The sequence below is a fragment of the Cotesia glomerata genome, linkage group LG6 (genome assembly GCF_020080835.1).
Source record: "Cotesia glomerata isolate CgM1 linkage group LG6, MPM_Cglom_v2.3, whole genome shotgun sequence".
Taxonomy (NCBI): Eukaryota; Metazoa; Arthropoda; class Insecta; order Hymenoptera; family Braconidae; genus Cotesia; species Cotesia glomerata.
Window position 1 is genome coordinate 1,925,412 of NC_058163.1, and position 26,842 is coordinate 1,952,253.

Here is a 26,842-nt window from a genome sequence, read left to right on the forward strand (position 1 = left end):
TTAATTGTTAAGCTACAATAAACTCCGTTGAAAGAAAAAAAAATGATATTTATGCTATATAGTATTTATATTATTCATATATATACACATTATAATATATAATATCATACAACATTAAGTAGTTTAATCTTTTTCAACAGGGATACTTCTACTTCTGTAATTTTTACATACTTTCAGAATCTATCCTATACCTAGACCTACTTGTACCTTGTTCCATACTTACGTACAACTAAGTACTCCTATCCTATCCAATTTGGCAATTTTCAGAATTTTTTTCATTGGAAAATTTGTAAAAAATAAAATTTTTTTTAAATTCCACGTATAGAAAATTTAAAAAACAATTTTTTAAAATATTTTTTTAGCTCTAATTTAATTAATAAAAACATATATAAAAAATTGTTTAATGTCTACTAGTTTCATTTGAATTTTGTGGTTAATTTTAAATTTGAATTTGGCGCCAAAAAAAAGTTTTATTTTTTAGCCGCTAGAGGCGCTGAAATTCAAGTTAGCACTCAAGTTTAGTCCTGCGCTGAAGCTGTTCGTAATGTTCCGGAATTTACGAAGTGTTTGTCTAATTTTTTACATACTTTTTTTATAATTATAATAAATATAAGTTAATTAAATATAATTATATTTAAAAATCAGAAAAAATTGATTAAAGTAATTAAAAATTTTAATTTAACCATTAATTTATAAATTACAAGGTTAACTTTTATTTTAAAAAAAAAAAAATGACATTAAATTTAGCTCTTGACCATTTTTTAATTTTTTTTTGAAATTATTTTTAATTTTCTAAAACTTCATTTTAATTTTTTTGACTAATTTATTTATTACAAAAATTATTAAATATTTACTAAATTAATTTTCATAAAAAAAAATTATTAAAACAAAAAATTGCATTGTAACGACTCAGCGTCTGCGCATGTGCAAAACTTGTCCGCCATTTTAGACGCCAATTCCTCCAACAAAAGCAAATTTCTACGTCAAACTTTTGTTTACAACCATCATAAATTGAGCGTAAATACTATTTATTTTTAAAATATACTAATTACAAATAATTATTGTTATAATTCTGAACACTGAACATTATTATGTTAAAAATCTTTTTAAAAGTAGTTTGTACTGAGCTTTCTTCCATTTTTTGTTGACATTTTTCCATTACTACTGACATAAATTGTTTCTTGAAGTGTTTTTTTTTTATGACAACTGATAAAATTAATTGTCAAGTGTTTTGTGGTGTATTTTTGTTAGTGACAAGTAGTGAATAGTTAATTAGACAATTTTTTTTTAAACAATAACTGATTAATTGAGTGTAATCACGATGGCGGTGTCTTCAAGAAAATGCAACTTCCTGCAAAAGGTAAGATTTTTTGATAATTAATTTTAATGAAATTAAAATACATATAATGAACAAAAAAATTATTTTAAAAAAATTGCATTTTTTATTTTTTAAAATTTAATGTCAATTTTTTTTTTGCTATAATTTATTTGTTATAAAATTATTAAATATATACTTAATTAATTTTTATATTTTAACGGAATTAAAATTAGCTTATTTACAATTTTTTAATTTTATTTAACAAAAAAATTATTTTAAAAAAATTGCATTTTTAATTTTAAAAAATTTAATGTTAATTTTTTTTGCCATAATTTATTTATAAAAATTCTTAAAATTAATTTTTCTTTAATTTTATAAAAATAAAAATAAATTCCAAACTGCAGGAATAGAAAGCAAAAAATAAAATCATAGTTCCAATTACAAAAATCATAATTATTTATTAATTATTCTTGTTTTTATTATTTATAATTATTCTTCACAAAACGTTCAGCCTATAAATAGTTGAGTCACAATATTCAGCTAAATACATACGTTGTTATTACAATATTCATTAATAATTATCAACAATTAAAAAAAAAAAAAAAAAAAAAAAAAACCATTCAGTTGTTCACTTATCATTTATTTATTTTTTGACAAAAGTATAAATTATAAATAATTTTTAATCGTAATTACGTGATAAAAAAAAATTACCGCATACATATCCATGCATTACCTCGTTCATATTATTTATAAATTATTAATAATTGTTAACGCTAACAAACTACTTAATATTGTTTGTATATAGGTGGAAATTTTTTATTGGACTAACGATCACAGCTATTTTTTTTTGTTTATTCATTGTTTAGTTCTTTTTTTTTTTTTATTTTTTCTACGTGTGCCTATATATTATATATTTTATATATATTTATTTATGTATATTATATTATATTTAATCAATAATTTATTTATTGATTCCAGGTTTCATTAATAATATGATTATCATTGTTTCGTAGTTTTTTTGTTATTGGTTAATTTTAAAAATCATTTGATCATCGTTTCTTTGTTTAATTAGAGAAAAAAAAATTATTTTATGGACAAAATTATAAATTTGTGTACTTTCTTGTATTTGTAAACTCATTTCATTTGCACACCATTTTTTTTTTTAATAATATCGTAGGTTAGATAAAATAATATCATATTATGCACACCATTGTCATTTACACTCAACGTACTCTGGTGTGTAAGTAATAACAATTATTATTCACACATCAATTCCCGCTAATTTGGTGTGCAAATAATTTTTATTTAATTATCAATGCACACCATTTTTATTCTTACAAAAAACTCAATAAAACTTGTAGTTAATAGCACACCAATTTAATACGTTCAGATGTTGATTAATTTTTTTATTATATTTGGTGTGCATTTAATTAAATGCACACCAAATTTAATAAAAAAATGTATTAAATGGTGTGCAAATAATTTTTATATAATTATTAATGCACACCATTTTAATTCATACAAAAAACCCAATAAAACTTGTAGTTAATTGCACACCAATTTAGTGTGCAAAACATTGTTTGCACACCATTTGATACGTTCAGAGGTTCAAATATTTTTTTATTAAATTTGGTGTGCATTTAATTAAATAAAACAGTTGATACAATAAATTATTATGCTTAACAAAGAATGGTGTGAATATTATTTTATTTATTAATTATTAATGCACACCATTTTTATTCTTACAAAAAACTCACTTGAAACTTGTAAACTGCACACTAATTAAGTGTGCAAAAAATTATTAGCACACCATTTAATACGTTCAGATGTTCATAAAATTTTTAATTGAATTTGGTGTGCATTAAACAAAATATTTAATACAATTATTATGCTTAAATAATGGTGTGCATATAATTTCGCTTAAATATTAATGATTAATTCTTTAAAAAAAAAAACTTAAAAATTGCACACCCAAAAGTGCAAAAAATTCTACTGCACAACTAATTATGCACACCATTAATTTATTCTTATAAAATGTTTACTAATAATAACTATTGAATTACAATTGCACACCTCAAATTAACATCAATTACACTGGTGTGCAAAAATCTTATTATCTACACACCTTTTTTCACACTTAGAAAAAAACGTACAAAATTCACTCTTAATTAAAATTGCACACCCTTTTACACTTAACCATTGTGTGCAATTGTTAAATAATAATTTTATATTTACGTATTAAATAATTGTTTTGATAAACAATAAAGTACTGACCGCTCACTACTTTATAGTTTAAAAAAAACAATTACGTATGATACTTATGATAATTGTCTATAAGCTGGGCCCTTTTTAATTTTTATTTCAAAGATCAAAATTCCTAATTTTACAAAGCAATCAAAAATATTTCTATAAAACTACTCAATTATTAATTATTAATTATCGTAACCTAAAGATTAAATAATTATTTGAGAAAAAAAAACTTATTTTTCTTGCAAATCGAGCCAATAAAAAAAATCACTCCGAAACTTTCCGTATTAAGTCTAATAAATAAAAAAATTAAATAAATTATAATTATTTTTTTAAAATAATAATCAGGCGCTTTATATTGCATGCCTTTAATATTTTGTTAATACATATTTATTCATACCAATTAATAAAAAAAATGTTCGATTAGTCAATGTTAATACGTACTATCTTCACGGTGCACTAGATAAAGTAAAAAAAAATTAAATTAATTGAAGAATCAAAAATTAAAAACTAAAAACTATCCACCGATTTTCCAACTTTTAACCACAAGTTTCGCTTAATAATTAATTTGCTATTAAAGTTATCAATTATAAATAATAATTATTTTTTTTCTTTAATATTTTTAAAATTTATCACGGTCACAGCTAAATCCACACAGCTTATCCATAATCGACAATATCACAATAACTCCAACATATTTATGTTTTTAATCTCGTATCATTGATAATTGTTAAGTTATATAATGAAAAAAAAAAAAAAAAAAAAAAATTTATTTTAAATTTATTAATTGTAAATAATGATACGAGCTCAGTCGATCACAGCAGAATTTATTTCACAAATTTTAATTCGTTAGTAGGTTGCGTTAACATTTAATTTTTGTGATAATTAATTTATACTTTTATATTTAGTAAAAGTCTAAATTCTACGTTAGGTTTGTTAGTAAAGCTTGATTTTTTTTTGTAAATAAATTGTGAAAATTTTATTTATTATAATTACTGCTGATTTTTTTCGGACGACGAAGCTATCAGGGTGCAATCTCGTTGCAGCGGTTTCACTCTTACACGGTAAAATTTCGTACCTTGAGGCACGTGGTAACGATTCTCCTTCTGTAAATAATAATATATATTTTTTTATTAATTTTAATTAATAATAGAGACTTTGGATTAATTTAATATGTCTAAAAATTTATGGTTAAATTATAAAAAAATTTATTTAGAGTAGATTTTAAAAAATAAATTTGTTATTTGAAACCAAGAATTAATTGTTAAAAAAATATAATACCAAAGTTAGCCGACGTTTATAATCTATATTATTAAGATAATAAGAAAAATTTCCTTTCCAGGATAGTCATATGATAAAATCGGTTTTTTTTTTTTTTTTTTTTAGTAAAATTTAGTGTCTTGATTTGAATTTGTGTCTTTTTAAGGTTTCATTTCATTCTCACCGAAAGTCAATTTATTATAAGTATTTAGGCTGCATTCGAAAATATCTTTAGATACATAATTAAGAAATGACCTTGTATCTCGTGAACTATTGACATTTTTCAAGATATAAGCTCATCTCGATGTTACACTCATCAAGACCTTTCATTTGAGTACCCACATCGATTTTTCATATATTTTATATATTTATATATATTATTATATAAATGTATATATGAAAAATATATCAAAAAGGCATGTGGGTACTCAAATGAAAGCTCTTGATAAATGTAACATCAAAATGAGCTTATATCTTTAAAAACATGAATAATTAGGAAAGTACAGTGCAATTTATCAAAATTCATTATTTATTAAAGACCTTATATCTTGTGAACTGTTGACATTTTTAAAGATATAAGCTCATATCGATGTTACACTCATCGAGACCTTTCATTTAATTACCCACATCAATTTTTCATATATTTGTATATATTATATATATGTATATATGAAAAATATATCAAAAATGCATGTGGGTACTCAAATGAAAGCTCTTGATGAGTGTAACATCAGAATGAGCTTATATCTTTAAAAACATCAATAATTAAGAAAGTACAGTGTAATTTATCAAAATTCATTATTTAGTAAAGACCTTGTATCTTGTGAAATATTGACATTTTTCAAGATATCAGCTCATCTCGATGTTACACTCATCAAGACCTCTCATTTGAGTACCCACATCAATTTTTCATATATTTATATATATTATATATATGTATATATGAAAAATATATCAAAAATGCATGTGGGTACTCAAATGAAAGCTCTTGATGAGTGTAACATCAGAATGAGCTTATATCTTCAAAAACATTAATAATTAAGAAAGTACAGTGCAATTTAACAAAACTCATTTAATAAAGCAAAATTTTTATATAGTTCTCATAGTCACTCAAGGTTACTAGTTTTTATTTATTGAATTGAAAAAAAAAAAAATATTTGTTTTGCACTGAAATTTTTTTAATGAAAAAAATTATAAAAATTAATAAAAATCAGCTAACTTAATTTTCATTTAATTTTCTCAATTAAAAAAAAATAAAATTATAACAAGTTTTATATTAGAGTAAAAAACTAAACCCACCTTTTTGGCGTGACAATACTGTTTATCAATGACCTCCCCAAAGACATAAATCTGCTTAGGAATACCATCGGAGCCAGTCTTCAACCCAAGGAGATCAACACAGTCCGAATGGAGGAAATACATAGTAGTAGACTCTTGAAGAACAATGTAGCTAGTATGAACCGAGTCCCAAAGAACCACCACGCAGTCTCCAGTATTGCAAGTGTGCAAGCTGATGGAAAACTGACTGAGCAAGCTGTTGGTGCTCTTGATGAGTTTCTCGCGGAAGATTCCCTTGGAAGCGGCCAGCTCTTCATGAGCCTCAACAACAGCGACCGAAGCAATCATGTCCTTGTCCCTGGACTCGATAGAAGAGGCCATACCACTGTCGCTAACAGATCCAAGACTTCTTCCAGCGAATCCTCTGAGAGCGCGTTCTTTTACTAATTCGATCTCCAGGCGAACTTTGTCTGCCTCCAGAGCCTCCACGCGGTTCTCAATGGACTCTCTGCTCTCCCTGGAAACTTTTAACTCCGCACTGAGCCGCTTGTTGTCCACCTCGAGGATCTCCAGGCGCCGGGTCAGCGAATCAGTCTCGCTCTTAGCTTCCAGCCTGAGGTTCAGCGAGTCTTGCTCGCTTTTAGACTCCAACCTGACCTTCTTAGACTCGGACACGTCGATGTCATCCTTGCTGGTCGACAATTGGGTCTCTAAATCATGCAACTGAGTCTCTCTTTGCTTCAGCATCTTCCTATCAGCCGACATCTTGCTCTCCAGGTGAAAGTTCTCAGCTTCTAGGGTGGATACCTTCTCCTTGAGCACCTGATGCGCTGAGTGGTCTTCTTCTGTCAGGCGTCTGATCATCTCCTGGTACTGACGGCACTGATCCACCAAGACTGTCTCGCGGAGTCGCTGAGACTCCAATTCGGAGGTCAGCTTCTTGGTAGACAATGCTAAGGCGTACTGCAGCTTCGCTTCGAAGTCTGAAGCTTCTTTTACTAGAGCTTGGCGCACTGCTTCTGATTTTTCTGACTCGAGATTTTCTCTCGTCTGCGCGAGAATTGATTCGTGGTTTGATAGTTCTATCACATCTGGACGCTGAAATTTTGTAATAATTAACTCATTTTTAATATCTCAAATTTATTTAGATAAGTAAGAAATTACCTTGTATCTTGAGAAATATTGACATTTTTTAAGATATAAGCTCATCCTGATGTTACATTCATCAAGAGCTTTCATTTGAGTACCCACATCAATTTTTCATATATTTTATATATATACATGAAAAATATATCAAAAATGCATGTGGGTACTCAAATGAAAGCTCTTGATGAGTGTAACGTCGGAATGAGCTTGTATCTTTAAAATATATATTACATAATTAAGGAATTACCTTGTATCTCGTGAACTATTGACATTTCTAAAGATATAAGCTCATCCTGATGTTATAGTCATCAAGACCTTTCATTTGAATACCCACATCAATTTTTCATATATTTTATATATTTACTAGCTGACCCGGTGAACTTCGTATGACCTACAATATATTTTATTACACCTTTTGATCAGCGATAATCAATCTTTAAACTCTAGTCTACTTCGATAAAGAATAAATACTGGCTGCATGAAGTGCGAATAGAATTTTGTCAAGTTATTAAATGAAACTCGCTTCTCATTATCGCCTGAAAATCAAGATCCCAAAAAATGAACACTGAATTTATGAAATTTTTTTTTTTGTTCATATATACAGAAGATTTTGAGTTATAGCCAGACTAACGCACAGCAATTCATTTTTATATATATAGAAGAAGAAGATAGTATAACTCTGCAGTGTACTTGTACGTATCTTCCTACATATTGAACAATTTTGGTACACTCTTGCAACCTTGAGGCTCAAGCGTAACAATAGCGATTCCGATACAAAATTAACAATTTTTTATTTTTTTAGCTGAACTTTCGGGTTTTCCAAAAATTTTTATGTTTCTAAACCATCCCTGAACTATAACGAACAAAACAAAAAAAAAATTTTGAAAATCGGTCCAGCTGTTTTTGAGTTTTAGCGAGACTAATGCACAGCAATTTATTTATATATATATATAGAAGATATATATTATATATATGTATATATGAAAAATATATCAAAAATGCATGTGGGTACTCAAATGAAAACTCTTCACAAGTGTAACATTAGGATGAGCTAATATCTTAAAAAACATCAATATTTAAGAAAATACAGTGCAATTTAACAAAAGTAATTATTTAATAAAGCAAAATTTTATTTATTTATAGTCCACAAGCCACGGCAGTCACATAGTGACTGCAATGTTGCTAGTAATTATTATTGTAGACCAATTAAATAGTTTTTGCATCGTCTACAAGGTTTTTAGGCCAAAGGATTGATTTTTTTTTTAGATATCAAAAATTTTTCCCTCACACTAGTGTTAAAAATAAATCCTAAAAAAATTTTGTACAAAATAAATAAACTTACCTCGATTTTCTCAAGACTTGAGTCACTAGGACTGCGTTCCATAACAGAAGATGCAGTCATCAATTTAAATCGTCCCTTCATAGTTTCGAACTCGTTTTTATGCTCAGCTTGAAGTTTATCAGTAGCTTCTTTTATCAATTTCGACTGATCGGCGCGAGTCTTAGCCAAAGTATCCTCCAACTCGCAAATATTTTTTCGACACTCTTCAAGCTGGATCATAAGAGCGTTTTTTTCAATCAAACTGGCCTCTCGAGCCCGAGCTAGCGCATTCTCCTTGTCCATCCTGGCCTGCTCCAGCGCCTCGTTCAATTGACTCTGGTAGCGCGTCTGCAAATTGCACATTTCTTCCTGCTGACTGTTGTCCAATTTTTGACGCATCAGCTGGGCCCTCAGCTCGGTAAATTCGGTGTCTTTCGCCTCAATGGAAGCTTCCAAATTACGTATTTCGTCGTCGCGGGCTTGGATCAATTTTTTAGCATCCGCTAATTCCAATTCATGATCCACTGTTAATTCTTGCTCACGTTCACGTAATATACGTTCACATTCACGTGAGTGTAGAATTAATGCTTCGTTCATTCGCTCGCTTACATCAATTATTCCGTTTTTATCCGTGTTTACTTTTTCACGTAATAAATTTAATTCGCTCTTGAAGGCCGATATTGCCTCGTTCATTGCTAATTTTAGGGTACGTAATATTGTACGTAAACGTTCTACTTCACTGCGTGTGTTTCCCAAATTTTCCTGTTGACATACAAATATTAAAAAAAATTAAAAATAAATTTTTTAATTAGTTTTGGGAATTTAATTTTTATTTATGTGTAAAATTGTGTTATTTTTTTTTAATAAATAAATTTTTAACACTAAATTTTTTTTTTTTGGGAAAAAAAATTGTTGTGTTAAATTTTTTAACACTTAAAATTTATTGAATTATTTTTTTTACTCTGTATGTTTAAAAAAAAATCAATATTTTAAAGTGTTAAAAAATTAACACTGAATTATTTTACTAGAACAATTTTTTTTTTTTTAATTTTGAATGATAGTGTTAATTATTTTCACAATTTTTCATGTTTAAAAAAAAATTTATTATTTTAGTGTTAAAAATTTAATACTTTAATGTTAAAAAATTAACACTAAAAATTTAACAAAAAAATTTTTTAATCCTAAATATTAAAAAAAAATAATAAGTGTTAAAAAATTAACACTTAATTTTACTAAAATAATTTTTTTTTTAATTTTGAATGATAGTGTTGATAATTTTTACATTTTTTGATGTTTAAAAAAAATTTAATATTTTAATGTGTTAAAAATTTAACACTATTATTAAAAATTTAATAAAAAATTTTTTTCTAATGCTAAATATTAAAAAAAACTAATAATAAGTGTTAAAAAATTAACACAATTATTTCACTAGAATAATTTTTTTTTTTCAATTTTGAATGATAGTGTTAATTATTTTTACAATTTTTAATTTTTAAAAAAAATCTACCATTTTAAAATGTTAAAAATTTAACACTTTATTGTTAAAAAATTAAAACAATTTTTTAAAATGTAAAAAAAAAAATTTTTTGTCTCACAATAAATATTTAAAAAAAAAAATTCACAATAAAAATGTTAAAAAATTAACACTGAGTAATTTTTTTTTAATTTTGAATGATAGTGTTAATAACTTTTACCCCAATATTAAAAAATTCAATATTTTAGTGTTAAAAAATTAACACTAAATTATTTTACTAGAATAATTATTTTTACAATTTTTAATGTTTGAAAAAAATTTAACATTTTAAAGTGTTAAAAATTTAACACTTCATTGTTAAAAAATTAACACAATTTAAAAAAATTTTTTTCTAATGCTAAATATTAAAAAATTAACATTGCATAATTTTTTTTTAATTTTGAATGATGGTGTTAATAATTTTTGCCCCAATATTAAATGAATTATGTAAAAATTAACACTTAAAAAATTTAAATCCCTGATGAATGTTAATTTCCTTTTAAATATTAAAAAAAATAAAAGATGAGTGTATTGAGTGTGTGTTAGTATTTTTAAAAATACGTGGTATATAAAATCGATTGAAATAAGGAAGGACAAGGACTTATAGTGCGACGGCGTCGGCTACCCTGGAAATAATTAAAACTTATAAATTAAAATTAGATTAAAAAGAGTAAATAGTTATCCATGCAATTTAGATAGAATCGAAGTAAAATGAAAAATTATCAACAGATGAATGATTGGATGAGGAAGCATTGAAGTAAAAAAAAAACTATTCGGTAGAAATAAAAGTAAATGGAGGTAGTGGAACGTTTACGGCTGCGACTACTGATAAAGTGGTTGTGAGCTGTAAATTCGTCCAGTACCTGAAGAAGAGAAACAATAGCATGTTCTGCGTCATTTGGATGCTCACTCAGGCTGCTGGGCAGGGATTCATCGATATAGAATTCCGTATTTATAAAATCATTATTGATACTTGGATCAGCAAATGGACTACTTCCACCACTGTCTATTTGTCTACATATCTGGACTTGCTGCTGATGCTGTTGCACTTGCAGTAATTGTTGTTGGCCGTCGCACGTCACTGGACGCACTGAGGACGTCGGGATTGGGCAAGGAGATGTTGAGGAACTTTTAAGCTCTTGGGATGATGAGTAATTGTTAGTTGTTTGGAACCGAGCTACCGATATTTCATTACGATCTAGAGAGTTTGATGATGAGGAGCTTGAGGAGGAAGTTGATGATGATGATGATGATTTGATATGTTTTAAGTCTATCAGACGCGATGATTTATTTGCTGATGTGGATATGTTTGTTGACAGTGATAAGGACATTGCGGGAGATATGGAGGATTGCGAACAACCAACCTCCAATTGTTTGTTCGGCATCATTAATTTTTTCTCGTACGTATTTACTCTTTCTTGCTGCTGTTTTGATGATGATGAATTTGAATCGCTCACATTTTGCTGGCTTATTTTCTCAAATTCGTCTGTATCTGTTTCTGATTCAAAGCCAACTCTGAAACAAAAATTATTATTAATTATGGACTAAAAATAATTTTAATTTTGCTTTATTAAATAAGGATTATTGTTAAATTGCATTGTAATTTTTTAATTATTAACTTTTTTAAATATATAAGCTCATCCTGATGTTACACTCATCAAGAGCTTTCATTTGAGTACCCACATGCATTTTTGATATATTTTTCATATATACATTTATATAATATATATAAATATATAAAATATATGAAAAATTGATGTGGGTACTCAAATGAAAGGTCTTGATGAGTGTTATATCGGGATGAGCTTATATCTTTAAAAATGTCAATAGTTCACAAAATACAATGTCATTTCTTAATTATTGACATTTTTAAAGATATAAACTCATTTTTATATTACGCTCATCGAGACCTTTCATTTAAGTACCCACATGGCATTTTTTATATATTTCATATATATGGTATTTATGAAATATATAAATATATAAAATATATGAAAAATTGATGTGAGTACTCAAATTAAAGGTCTCGATGAGTATAACATCAAGATGAGCTTATATCTTAAAATACGTCAATATTTTGCTTATTCTCTTAATAATATAGATAAATTATTTTGTAACACTTAATAAAATTTTTAATAAATTAAAAATTAATAAAAAAATTTCATTCATAAATTTTTTTAACAAAATATCTGATCAAAAATATTTATTAAAATTAATCTTAAAATATTTTCCTTCTCAAATAAATCAACTACAAAAACAAAATTATCAGCACTTTATAATTATCTTAATCAAAATTTGAAATAATAATATCAAAATTAAAATTTTAAAAGAGTTATTAATTTTTTTATCAATCAAAGTAATCACATTGATAATAACTGTCTACAAAAATACAAAGATCTATTTTTCACCCGTCAATCGGTCGGTGGACGATAAATCCAGATTTAATATAAATTAAAATTTATTTTATCTCTGACCGATAAACTTTTCTAATAAATTTAAATTTTTAAAAACTTGACATTTTACTTAATCATACAATTTTATGAAACTAAAATTAGCCGACATCAAAAAAATTTTTTTATTAATTGAATTAGCAATAAAAAAATATTTAAAAAAAATTGCACGTGTAGTTTTTTTAAATTTTTTACATGTGCAATTTTTTCTTTTAATTTTTTTTTAATAATTTTATTAATAAAAAAAAATTCTGAAAATTGTCAGCTGTCTGCTAAATTTATTTTTATATGAAAATTAAGTTAGCCGACATTTAAAAATTTTTAGAATTTTTTTTTATTGAAAAAATGATTTAAAAAAAAATTTCACTTGTAAAACACTTTAAAAACTATAAGTGCAATTAAAAAAAAATATTTTTTTGTTCTAATTTAATTATTAAAAAAAAAAAATTAAAATCGTCGGCTAACTTTATTATGATTATTTTTATTAAATTTTTTTCTAAATTCACCTGTGAGAAATTCTGTCACTTGGTTCCTTGGTAGCCGACACATCGACAGGCATTGAAGTTGTACTATCGTCTTCTTTAATTATTTTGTTAATATTATTTTCTTCGCTGCTCGTAACCGACGTGAGACTCTTGGAGAGGAAAAATTGCGTGATGCTATTTAAATCGGGCGTTGAAATGGAATCCGTGAGATCGGGTAATTGAATTTTTAGAGATTCCATATCGTCCGCAGTCAGCTGTATAACAAATTAATAGTTAATAATTTAATAACAATAATTTGCTCTTTCTCCATTGTGTATATTACTTTCCATTTCTCGGTAAAGCATTTCTCTTTTATTAAATAAATATTTATTTAACATTCAGATCAATTTATCGTCTTTCGATTATTTAAATAAGTCAATTATATTATTTCAAATTGACATTGCAAGCCTCAAAATAAATTTTTTTACTAACTCTGTTTGATAAATTTAAATTGCTTTTAATTTATTTAATTTTGACCTTTGAAAAAAAATTAATTATTTTTAAAGTTTAGACAAAAAATGATAAAAATTTTTTTTTAATCATGAAAAATAATGATTTGAATTTAAAAATTACCTTAGGCAATCCATTATCGAAAACAGTTGGCGCTTGAGTAGCAAAACTAGGTGGAACATCCTCCAAACCCGGAAATAGGCTGTTCAAAAAATGCCCATCGAATTTGCTCTGAAATTCTCTACGTCTAGCAATTTCCTCATTGTGTACTGTTAATAATTGACAAGCGAGATTACTCGCCCACACCAAAAATGCTTGCGAAAACGTACGTCTTCTAACAACTTCGCTGACAGCACTAACATACATCTGCGGTGCCAAATGTATTTGCAGAAGTACCTCCAAATGACGACGTAATCGCTTTAAATTTTCGTGGTACATCACCAGTTTTCCGTTCACTTCCATCATCTTGTTCTCTACATACATTATCCATTTTAGCCGTTGATATATATTTACTGATAACTCCTCTTTAGCTCGAGTACATCTGTAGCAAAAAAAAAAAATATTTTATTAGTCACTATTTTTTCTAAAACATTAAATTACATAATATTTATACTAAAAACCGGATATTTATGACGTAGGTCAATAAAACTTGAATTATTTCTATAAATAATTATAATATCAATATTATTTTATAGTTTCCGTTAGAAAAATACGATTATTTCATTTTAATTTACTATTTTAGTGATAATAAAACATAAATATTTATGATGCTTAAAATAGTCGTTGAACTTTTTTAAATATTAGCCTTGATTTTTCATTGGGGTCAATATTCATTTAATTTAAAGACTTCAATTTTATACTCTTGTTATTTTTATTTTTAAATTTATCAAAACAATTCAATTTTAATTAAAAAAAAATATCTATTTATAAATAAATAGAATTTTGTTTTATTAAATAATGACTTTTGTTAAATTGCACTGTACTTTCTTAAATATTGATATTTTTAAAGATATAAGCTCATCATCCTGATATTACACTCATTAAGAGCTTTCATTTGAGTACCCACATGCATTTTTCATATATTTTTCATATATACATATATATTATATATATATAAATATATAAAATATATGAAAAATTGATGTGGGTACTCAAATGAAAGGTCTCGATGAGTGTAACATCGAGATGAGCTTATATCTTTAAAAATGTCAATATTTTACAAGATAAAAGGTCATTTTTTAATTATTGACATTTTTCATGATATAAGCTCATTTCTATGTTACACTCATCAAGAGCTTTCATTTGAGTACCCACATGGCATTTTTGATATATTTTACATATATACATATATATAATATATATAAATATATCAAATATATGAAAAATTGATGTGGGTACTCAAATGAAAGGTCTCGATGAGTGTATCCTCATGGTGAGCTTATATCCTAAAAAATGTTAATATTTTGCTTATTATCTTAAGAAAATAAATTATAAGTATCATTTTTAAGGGTTTCAAATTTCTAATTATTTTGAAACCAAAAAAAAAGAAATTTTTGATAAACTAACAAAAAAAATCTCACCTTCTTCTAATATCCCTCAATTGACTATAATTCTCCATCATAACAGCCAGCTGTTTGCGATGACTTGCACATAAATCAGGTAAGACACTAGCATCGCCCAAATTATTGGCCCTAGTCTGATTTTGGTGGAACCCTTGGGCCAATTCGCCTTGCTCTTGAACGAGCCGCTTTGTCTGAGCCATCAGCTGCTCTAAAGCAAACAACCTTTCCCCCAGGCCCTTAATTTCCTTCATTTCAGGCTTATTAGACGCATCAATGGCGGCATTAACTTCGCTTTTGAGCGCCTCCATCATCCGTTCGTCGAACTGTTCCAATCCTCGCGAGCACTGTTCCGCGACCTGTTCCAAGCTGCTCTGGTTGTCTTTAGCAGAGATCCAACGGAGGAGACTCATGACCTCGCAGTTGTTAGGCTCGATGATTTCATCCCCGTCGTCAACGCTCAACAGTCCTTCAGCTTGGGCCCTCAGAGCCGGCAAAATCGGAATTTTCGAAAGCGTGTCCAGGTCCTTGTTGAAGTTATTCAGCAGCTGCATGTGCTGCTGCCGCTCCGCTAGGTATTGGGTGAAAGATTGCTGCAACAAATCCGCCTTTGACTTGAACATTTGCGTTATGTCTTCCAAATTTGCTACCACCGCCGCCCAGCCCTGCTGTTGGAGATGTTGGTCGTGGACCAGTCGCTCGCATGTTCGTGTCTGGTCCCGGGCTATTGCGCAGCATTGTTGGGCCAATTGGGCCCGAGCTACTAGAGTTGCGTAAGTTGCTGGCATTGCTAGCGAGGCTGTTATTTGTTCTACTAAGTCGACATCTGCAAAATTATCATTATAACTTGTAAAATTAATTTATTAATTTTAATTTATTAATTTTAATTAATTAACTTATTTATCAAAATTTACTAACACTGATAGAAGAATAATTATTTTTAAAGCGCAAAAATATTAGTAAGTTTTTATTATTGAGTTAAATTACTGGCAGAAATTTAAATTAATTTAATTAATAATTTAAAAGTGGAAATTTTAGTTTTTTGATTTTTTTTTTCAATAATTAAATTAGTACAAAAAAATATTTTTAAAAAATTGCACTTCAAGTTTTTTACAAATAAAAATTTTTTTTTATTTTTTTGTGATAATTTTTTCAATGAAAAAAAAATTTTTAGAATGAAAATAAAGTTAGCCGACATCTAAAAATTTTTATTATTTTTTTTATTAAAGAATTATTACAAAAAAGTAAAAAAAATTTTTTTTCGTTTGTTAAAAACTTCAAAAATTATCAGTGCAATTTTTTAGTTATAATTTAATAAATTAAATAAAATAAAAAAATAAAAAATAACGGCTAACTTTATTAAGGTAATTTTAATTTCTAATTTTAAAATTCTTTTTTATAAAAAATTTAATTATTTATAAAAAAAAATTCTTTTCATTTTTTTATATCAATATTTTAGCCAAAAATAATTTTTTAAACTTTTGAAAACTAGGAATATCTATAATTTAATTTTTGAGCTTTAAATTTAAATTTTGAAGAAAAAATTAGAGATAGGGAAAAATTTATGACCTTTTTTATAGGAAATTAAATTTTCTAGATAGAAAGATTTGTTAACTATTAATAATTTAATTTATTTGAAGACAATTATTAAATTTTAATAAATATTTTTTAACATTCAATAAATATTTATTTGGAAGTAAAGTACATTTATTAATAGTTGATAAGTATTTATTAACATTTAATAATTCGTATTTAATAAATAATTTACTAACTGTTATTAAATATTTATTAAATTCTATGTTAAAAAATCATTTATTAACAGTTAATAATTATTAAATACAAAGAATCCTATCAGTGCAGGTTATGGGCCCAGATTTTCTTTAATTTTAATATTTCTAGGTCTAAATTTAAAAAAAAACTATTGATCCTCATTAAAAACTCATGAAATAAATGTACAAAAAAATGATCAATATAAATAGAATTTACGCCTCAGAAAAATAATTTTTACAATCTAAAATTTAATGACCTATTAATGACACAGAGACCCACTTGAGCAAATATTTTTTTAATAAAAACGTAATACTTTTTTATAACATAAACCTCCGGAAGTTACTAAATTAATATAATACAGATTAGCTGGAATATTTATGAATATGATGGCAATGATAAATAGAGAGAAAAAATAAAAATAATAATAATAATAATAACAGTAATTATTAATTAATGTTTAATAAAATTCCAAGGTTACAAATGTGATTAGTTACATTGATTACGTCAACTTTTTTTTACCATATTATATTTATTTCATGTAATATATCTCTGTTTTATTGAACTTGAGAATCTACTGTTTAAAATTAATCAACTTTTTTTTTTTTTCTGGTAATTACCGTTGATAATTTTAAAAGTGTCAAAATAAGCGGTTATCTTGATTAATGCGCTCTATTGAGGAAGGTTATGTTTGTGTGATTAATTTTATTAATTTTTTAGTTTGTTGTAACTTTCAGTCATAAATTTACTTGAAAATTTAATAAGAATTTTATTGAAAAATAACATTAATTATTTCTTATTAAATTCTTGCATGACCTACAATAAAACTCGTGTCATAATTACAGAGCAATTATATTTAATTAAAAAACTTAGACCTTTAAAATTTTAATAAAGTTTTCTATTATTTTATTTAATAATAATAATAAATATAATTCTCTATAAAAAAGAATTTTTATCATTTTTTTGTGTTTAATATTTTAACCAAAAATAATTTTTTAAACTTTTGAAAACTAGGGATAAATTTTTTAATTTTTAATTTTTGAACTTTAAATTTAAATTTTGAAGAAAAAAATAGAGAGCAAAATTGATAAGGATTTTTTTTTTATTTTCAATATTTAACAAAATTTTAAATTAAAGAAAAAACTATTTTTTAAAATATTTATACTAATTTTCCAGAATAATAATAACCCATAAATGTATTATCATTAAACCATTACAGACAATACATTAATTTATATCTCGTTGACCGAATTAATAAATGAGTGGGTCGTATTAATTGCCACATATGTGAATGCTAAATAAATAATAAATAATTAATAACTGAATCTATAAAACCAATTGCCGCTGTCTGCATATATAAATAAATGAATACTAAAGCAGTTTTAAAAAAAAAAAAAAAAAAAAAAAAAACTAATAACAACAATAATAGAAAATAAAATGAATCATGACAAGTGACTTTTGCACTTTATAACCCTAATAATACACCGCTCTTAATAAATCATTCATTAAGATCAAATAAAACTTTATTTCATATCAGTGACCCGGTACTCTGATTAAATTAAAAAAACCATCGGCTTAATTTCATTTTTCAACTTTCTAATAAAAATATAAGCAAAAAAAAAAAAGTTATTTTTATAAAGGGTCAAAGTCTCAGTATCTAGGCTCTTTTAAAAGTCTTCATGTTTGATGTTACGCAATGCAGTAAGTCAGTACCGTCCTCGATTCACGCGCTCAACTTCGCGATAAACTGTTATATGTATGAGTGTGTAGCAATGTGCAATGTACAAATGTATGCAAGGTACTCTATACATTTACAAAAGAGAGAGAGAAGAATAAAAATTGTCGTACGATTGGCGTCCAACAGTCTGCTAACGCCAACTCACCCGTTTTTTGCTTACTCATATCTAAACTTTTTAAATAATTATTTATTTCTGATAAACAATGGAAATTTATTGTTATTATTTAATTGTTTACGATTTTTATTAAACATTTTTTATAACACTCTTTTTGCTCGTTTGTTGTTTGTTATTTGTTTACGCTTATTATCGACATTATTTAGCTGCGCAGCTACTTGAATTACGCTCAATTTAATTATCTTTTATAGTTTTAACGAGATATTTTTTTTATTACTTAAATTAACTTGCAATTAAAGTTGAATTACTTTTTGGTAATTAACCTAATTTATTTTTTATGAGCTCCTTTTTTTTTGGATTAAAATCTTTGAATTTTGCGCCCCGGGCCCATAACCTGTTGTAAAATCATTTCAATTGCCTCTAGCTTCTAAAATAATCATTCTATCGAAATTTACGAGACCTTTTTTGTAGATTATTAAATTCTCTACAAATTTTTTTTTAAATCAAAATTTCAAAAGTTTCATATTTTATTAATTTTGAAATAAGGTAAAAACCCCAATTATTGACAAATTATTTTTAAATATATTTAATTATCTGTAATAAGAATAACTATCATATAAATTTTTATTAAATTCTAATTAATTAAAAAATTAAAAAAAATTACTGTCCGTTAATATTAAATATTAATTATTAAAAAATAAAGTTAGCACCAGTTAAAACTTAACGAGCGTTTATTTTCTTAACAACTTTTGTTAGAAAAGCATTTTTTTAAATGCTGTTTAAATTAATTTCTTCATCTAATTATATGATCTTTTGTTTTTTTAATTAACAATATATAAAAAATTTATAAAATTGAAGGTTTTAAAATAATTTTCAACAGGTAAAAGCCCCAATTATTGACATTTTATTACTTAAATTAACTTGCAATTAAAGTTGAATTACTTTTTGGTAATTAACCTAATTTATTTTTTATGAGCTCCTTTTTTTTTGGATTAAAATCTTTGAATTTTGCGCCCCGGGCCCATAACCTGTTGTAAAATCATTTCAATTGCCTCTAGCTTCTAAAATAATCATTCTATCGAAATTTACGAGACCTTTTTTGTAGATTATTAAATTCTCTACAAATTTTTTTTTAAATCAAAATTTCAAAAGTTTCATATTTTATTAATTTTGAAATAAGGTAAAAACCCCAATTATTGACAAATTATTTTTAAATATATTTAATTATCTGTAATAAGAATAACTATCATATAAATTTTTATTAAATTCTAATTAATTAAAAAATTAAAAAAAATTACTGTCCGTTAATATTAAATATTAATTATTAAAAAATAAAGTTAGCACCAGTTAAAACTTAACGAGCGTTTATTTTCTTAACAACTTTTGTTAGAAAAGCATTTTTTTAAATGCTGTTTAAATTAATTTCTTCATCTAATTATATGATCTTTTGTTTTTTTAATTAACAATATATAAAAAATTTATAAAATTGAAGGTTTTAAAATAATTTTCAACAGGTAAAAGCCCCAATTATTGACATTTTATTACTTAAATTAACTTGCAATTAAAGTTGAATTACTTTTTGGTAATTAATCTAATTTATTTTTTATAAGCTCCTTTTTTTTTGGATTAAAATCTTTGAATTTTGCGCCCCGGGCCCATAACCTGTTGTAAAATCATTTCAATTGCCTCTAGCTTCTAAAATAATCATTCTATCGAAATTTACAAGACCTTTTTTGTAGATTATTAAATTCTCTACAAATTTTGTTTTTAAATCAAAATTTCAAAAGTTTCATATTTTATTAATTTTGAAATAAGGTAAAAGCCCCAATTATTGACAAATTATTTTTAAATTTATTTAATTATCTGTAATAAGAATAACTATCATATAAATTTTTATTTAATTCTACTTAATTAAAAAATTAAAAAAAATTACTGTCCGTTAATATTAAATATTAATTATTAAAAAATAAAGTTAGCACCAGTTAAAACTTAACGAGCGTCTATTTTCTTAACAACTTTGGTTAGAAAAGCATTTTTTTTAAATGCTGTTTAAATTAATTTCTTCATCTAATTATATGATCTTTTGTTTTTTAATTAACAATATATGAAAAATTTATAAAATTGAATAATCGAAATTAATTGTTTTCTTTATAATATTTAAATAATGGGTGTCAATAACTAGTTGATAATTTTTAAGTTGAATCTCATATTGACAGCCAGTCGACAGCGCTATCACGCCTTTTTTTTTACTTTGACCTAAAAAATTAACTGTAAGAGTTTGAACTCTTCTGATTAAATAAATTATTTTTAAATTAATTTTTATATTTTTAATAGTAATTAATCATTTATGGAAATTATTATTAATAAACTTTAATAATATTGATTACTTAATAATAAGTTTGGATAAATACGAATAAGCAGATGATTCTCTAGGCATGCTTAGTATAGGTGTCAATAATTGGGGCTAAGGTATGTCAATAATTAGATCAATCAGTTTTTTAACCGGTCAATAATTGGTGTATTCGGATACTCTATTTAATTATTTAAAATTAATTAGTAAATATCAGTGATTATGATATTAAAAAAAGAAATTGATTAGTAAAAACATTACTTGAGACATTACCACAAACAAAATTCAACGATATTGATATTTGATTGCTTAAAAAAAATCAAATCATAACTTTGTCTCTTATAGTGTCAATAATTGGAGCTTTTACTTTTATTTAATTTTTTCTTAAATTAAATTATTAAAAAAAAAATATTTGCAAGCTAAAAAAAATGTATTATTTGACCGTGGCATAATTTTGAAGTATAAAATTATTTTTTAAGATATTAAAATAACCCCGAATTTTTCGACCTTGACTTTCTTTAAAAAAAAAATCAAATTAAAATTTAAAATTCGTAAAATTTGACGGGACCAATTTTTAGCAAAATAAAATTAAGATCTGAGTCAGAAAATATTTTGGCTTTCTTTCAAAATTGTTAAATAATCAACTATTTATCAAAATTATTTCTGACAATTATTATAATATAAATTGTGAAAAAAATGGATGAAAATAGAAAATTTCCGAGGCTTGATTGAGTACACAATAAGAATTTAATTAAATGTTTAATTAATGAGTGACAAGAGTGATAAATGAACGGAATGATTGAAATTGAATTAGCGGAACAAAGTTGAGTAAAATAAATAAAACAAAAATAAAAAATTACCTGTACTGTAATCAGTGTGAGGTATAGGCGGCACTTGACTTTCGATAGCTGCTTTGCTGAACAAATAAATGGGATTTGTGTCGGTGCCAGCAGAGTACGAGCAAACTCGGGCATGAGGCTCTAAACTCTCGCCACCGCTCATCAGTAGCACTTGGTGTACTGCTAAAACCCCACATTCTCGTTCAATTGCTTCCTTCAGCTCGCCAACCCTGTAATTACAGTCATAAAAAATTTCATTTTAAATATTTATTTAAAAATATTTTATTAAGCTACAAGTGCTAATTATTAAAAGCTTATTTTTATTAATCCATTTTTTATAATTAAAATCATTTAATAGGAAAAAATAAAAAAAAATTATTTGAAATTTTAATTTTGTAAAAAATATTAATTTTTAGCAATTAATTATTAATAGCTTATTTTATTAATCAATTTTTTATAATTAAAACAATTTAATAATAAAAAATATTTATTAAAAAATTATTTCAAATTTTAATTTTGCAAAAAATATTAATTTTTAGTAATAAATTATTCATAATTTATTTTATTAATCAATTTTTTACAATTAAAATAATTTAATAATAAAAAATGAAAAATATTTTTAAAAAATTATTTCAAATTTTATTTTTGTAAAAAATATTAATTTTTATTTTAAATTTAAAAATTTCTCTGTGAAATATTTTTTTTATCATATATTTTCCCAGTTAGCAATAAATTATTGTATAGATTATTTTCTTAGTCCATTTTTATTATAAAAATAATTTAATAGTAAAATAAAAAAATATTTAAAAAAAAAAATTATTTCAAATTTTAATTTTGTAAAAAATATTAATTTTTACTCCAAAATTAAAAATTTCTCAATCTAAATTTTTTTTTTATCATATATTTTCCCACTTAGTAATTTTTATTAATCCATTTTTTATAATTAAAATAATTTAATAGTAAAAAATAAAAATTATTTAAAATTTTAATTTTGTAAAAAATATTAATTTTTACTTCAGTATTAAAAATTTCCCTCTAAAATTTTTGTTTTATCACTTAATAAATAAATGAAATACTAAAATTTACGTACATCTAGAAATATTGACTTAAATAATATAATAAATTTTTTTTAATTTCTCAAAAAAAAATTTAAAAACATCCGGTGATTTAATATCACAAAATGATAATATATATCGTGTAAAAAATAAATAGTACAGTAGTTTAGTTGTCAGATCGTAACATCTTAGACTTAAGCATATATATATAAAAATACGCAAGTGCCTGAATGAAAACCGGGTCGCACACCCAACAGACCCCATTCCCACTCCTTATTATTTAGCTGAATTAACTTGGCTATTCGCTATTTGTTATTCCTCTTTCTCTTTAATCTCAGCTGTTAACTCTCTCAACTCTTTCATTTCTTAACATTATCTATATAATAACTAATAAAGTATCTATTCTTTCCCTCTTTCTCCATCTAATAAACATATTAACATATTACAGTAATCGTAACAAGAAATAGACCGCGAAAATTTTTATCTGACCCGCGTTAATTTTCTAATTCAATAATTGTGATTATTTATTTTTTATCGACTTTTATTATCTACATCCTTGACTCTTAACAATAGATAACCCTTCTATTTATTTTTTTAATTAGTCATTAATTTCATACTGATTATTGTTATTTGTGACATATATTGACTGGATATTAATAAAAGTGAATTTCCGCTCGTATTACGCGTATCAAGTTGGCTGGGTGAGGATTGACACGAGCCAACAGAGTAACCCATTAAATATAAGAGAATATATATGTCTAATCAGTTAATAGATATATCTAGTAAATCGTAGGTAATGTTGCGTCAACGCTACGAAATTACAAGCCACCAGCCAACTTTGATACGTAATTTTTTTCAACAGGTTCTTTTAATGTATTTATATTTTTTAAGCAGCAATATCTTTTTCTATTTCATCATTCTTATCTTTGATTTTTAATTATTTAGGCAAGTTATTTTTTTCTAAAAAAATTTATAAATTAAATTAAATATTTTAGTTTGATTAAAATAAAAAATTTTATGATTTTATAAAATATTGTTTTGCAATTTAATTTATAAATTAATAATTAATAAAAATATTATAACAGCTGATAATTATTTTATTATTCAGAAATTAGTGTAAAAAATATTTAGTTCAATTTTTTTTTTAACAAATAAATTGTTTTTAATATTTCTAAATTTTTAAAATTAAAAAAATATATTTGAGATTGAAATTTAATATTTTTAAACCATAATTTAATTTTACAAAATTTTTTTATAACTCAATTTTTAATAAATTAATAAATTATCAAAAAAAAAAATTGAGTAAATTTTTAAACCTTAAACATTTTGTAAAATTAAATTATTAATAATGATTTTATAAAATATTGTTTTGCAATTTTATAATTTATAAATTAATAATTAATTATTAACAATATTATGACAGCTGATAATTATTTTATTTTTGAGAAATTAGTGTAAAAAATTTTTAAAGTTCAATTTTTTTGTAATATTTTTGAATAAAATTAAAAAAAAAAATATTTAACATTGAAATTTAATATTTTTAAACCTTAATTTAATTTTACAAATTTTTTTTATGTCAATTTTTAATAAATTATCAAACAAAAAAATTGAGTAAATTTTTAAACCTTAAAAATTGAGTTATAAAAAAATTTTGTAAAATTAAATTATTAATAATGATTTTATAAAATATTGTTTTGCAATTTTATAATTTATAAGTTAATAATTAATTAATAAAAATATTATGACAGCTGATAATTATTTTATTTTTGACAAATTAGTGTAAAAATATTTAAAGTTCAATTTTTTTTTAATAAATAATTTTTTAAAAATATTTCTGAATAAAATTAACAATTAATATTTTTAAACCTTAATTGAATTTTATAAAATTTTTTTCAACTCAATTTTAAATAAATAATCAAAAAAAATTTTAATTTAACAAAAAAAATTATTTAATATTTTTTATAAAATTTTTTTCAACACAAAATAAATTATTTGACACAAAAAAAAAAAAAAAAAAAAAAAAAAAAAAAAACAAGTCGCGTCAAAAACAAACCACAAAATATTCTAATAAAAATACAGTTAGCCGACATTTAAAAAGTTTTATGATTTTTTTTATTAAAGAATTATTACAAAAAAATTTTTTCACTTGTTAAAAACTTGAAAAACTATAAGTGTAATTTAAAAAAAATATTTTTTAGTTATAAATTAATAAATTTAGCAAAATAAAAAAATCAAAAATGTTGGCTAGCTTTATTATTATAACTTTTTAACCCTAAAAAAGATCAAAATAAAATAAAAAACTTAACCTAAAAAAAAAAAAAAATACTCACGTTTGAAGTGCTAATTTGATGTCAAAGGTCAACGTAGCACCAGTATCAACATGAAATACATACAACATTTTTGTAATCCAGAAAATAAAAATATTGTTGTCACCAAAAATAATCCAATTTAGAAAAACAGCCGTAGAAAATTCTGAATAATTTCTTGAAATATTTAGATAGGAAAAAAATAATGTTGAGTAAACAACTACCAAAAAAGAGACTTAAATGTCCCTTAGTAACCCCAGTAGTCAGCTTTGGGGCCGTACCCCACGTATCTCACAATTTGCGAGGACGGCCCCGTTTAATCTGTTTTCTATCATATATACCCACTGGCAATTATCGGATTTATGATTAATTATTATCAACCATATAATTTATTATTACTTGTCAATCAATTGTCACCAAATCTTGACATTTAGATAATGAAAAACTCTATTTTAATTCATACTAGCTTCTCCAATTTTGTAAACAATTATTATTTATTTATTTATATAATAAGTGTGTTAATTGTAACACTAATATTATTTACGTAGGAAATATTATTAAAACAAATGAGAACAAAGACTGCGCGCAGTAACTAACTCCAATGCGCAAGACGAAGCGAACAAAGAAAATCACGGTTTTCTATGTTACTATATTTCATGTAATATATATATTTGTGTGTGTGTGTACAATGTATGATGCGATCACTTGTATATTTTATATATTTTATAAAACAATATTTGGATTAAATATCGGACTGTCAACCAGCAAAACTCTGACAGTTTTAAACAAAATGTCAGAATATTTCTTTGTTTTAATCCGCGTCACAAATTTAAACTCTTTTTAACAAAATAACAACTAAACAAAAAATTACTCTTGTTATTGTTAACGTTGAACAAACTAACAGTGATCACTACACGACATTTTACTTAATACTGACGCATCGCGACGCCAGCTGTTTACTGCGCGTGCAAACGCTTTTAAACCTTTTATATATATTTATATATCTATATATATATCCACACACATTTAAATGTCTCACTAAAGGTGTACAGTGCATGTATTTTCAATTTACTTGTCAAGATATTCCACTTTTTATTTGGTTTGCTCTGCGCATGCGCGGGAAGAACTGCGCATGCGCGAAATTTACCGCGCCTGCGCAAAAAAATATTTTTGGACTTAGGTTATGTTTTTTTTTTGTAACTTATCAAAATTTTCAAAGATTTTAAATATTTTTTTAAATAATTTTGAGAAATTAATTAAATTTTATTTTATTTCAGTAAAAAGTTAAAAATAAATTTTTTTAAATTTAGAAAAGTTTGAAAGGTCAAGTTATTTATCTTCCGTGTGGAGTATCTTGTTTATTAATTTATTGTTTTTTAAAATTACAATTTTTATTGATTTTTTTTAATAATTACGTCAGATTTTTTTAATATTGTTTTTTTTTTTATTTTATTTTTTATTTCTAATTAAAAAATTAAAAAATTTTGAGGTGATTTTTTAAAAATAATTATTGCATCATTTTTTAATTTGAATTTTTAATTTTTTAAAATTAAAATTGTTGAATAATAAAGGTTTAATTAAGGAAAAAAAGTTTATCACGGCACGT

At 24.5% G+C, this 26,842-nt stretch overlaps 2 protein-coding genes across 3 annotated transcripts in view; one reads left to right on the forward strand and one right to left on the reverse strand.

The window, feature by feature from the left end:
* Positions 1–1,200: 1,200 nt before the first annotated feature.
* Positions 1,201–25,581, reverse strand: LOC123267541 (RB1-inducible coiled-coil protein 1-like). The gene is made up of 10 exons (XM_044732213.1): positions 25,261–25,581; positions 21,897–22,105; positions 15,088–15,892; positions 13,631–14,048; positions 13,040–13,272; positions 11,448–11,598; positions 8,592–9,332; positions 6,125–7,201; positions 4,562–4,671; positions 1,201–1,351 (listed from the first exon to the last, which is right to left on the reverse strand). Exons 1-10 carry the CDS (start codon positions 25,326–25,328, stop codon positions 1,303–1,305), a joined length of 3,861 nt encoding a protein of 1,286 aa, XP_044588148.1. The 5' UTR covers positions 25,329–25,581; the 3' UTR covers positions 1,201–1,302.
* The window catches only part of LOC123267544 (RAC serine/threonine-protein kinase-like), a 74,089-nt gene continuing 48,521 nt past the window's right edge, over positions 1,275–26,842 (forward strand). Inside the window, exon 1 of one of the 2 annotated variants that reach the window (XM_044732223.1) lies at positions 1,275–1,360. In XM_044732223.1, the coding sequence (XP_044588158.1) occupies positions 1,322–1,360 (39 nt within the window). In that variant the 5' untranslated portion in view covers positions 1,275–1,321. The remainder of the gene's footprint in view (positions 1,361–26,842) is intronic. The other variant, XM_044732224.1, reaches the window with a different exon arrangement.

Excerpts from the sequence above, each read along its gene's own strand:
- LOC123267541 (XM_044732213.1), bottom strand. The coding sequence starts at position 25,328 with ATGTTGTATGTATTTCATGTTGATACTGGTGCTACGTTGACCTTTGAC. Across the intron at positions 14,049-15,087 it reads TTGAGGGATATTAGAAGAAG|ATGTACTCGAGCTAAAGAGG; the intron begins GTGAGATTTTTT and ends TTTTTGCTACAG. Across the intron at positions 7,202-8,591 it reads CAAGTCTTGAGAAAATCGAG|CGTCCAGATGTGATAGAACT; the intron begins GTAAGTTTATTT and ends ACAAAATTTCAG.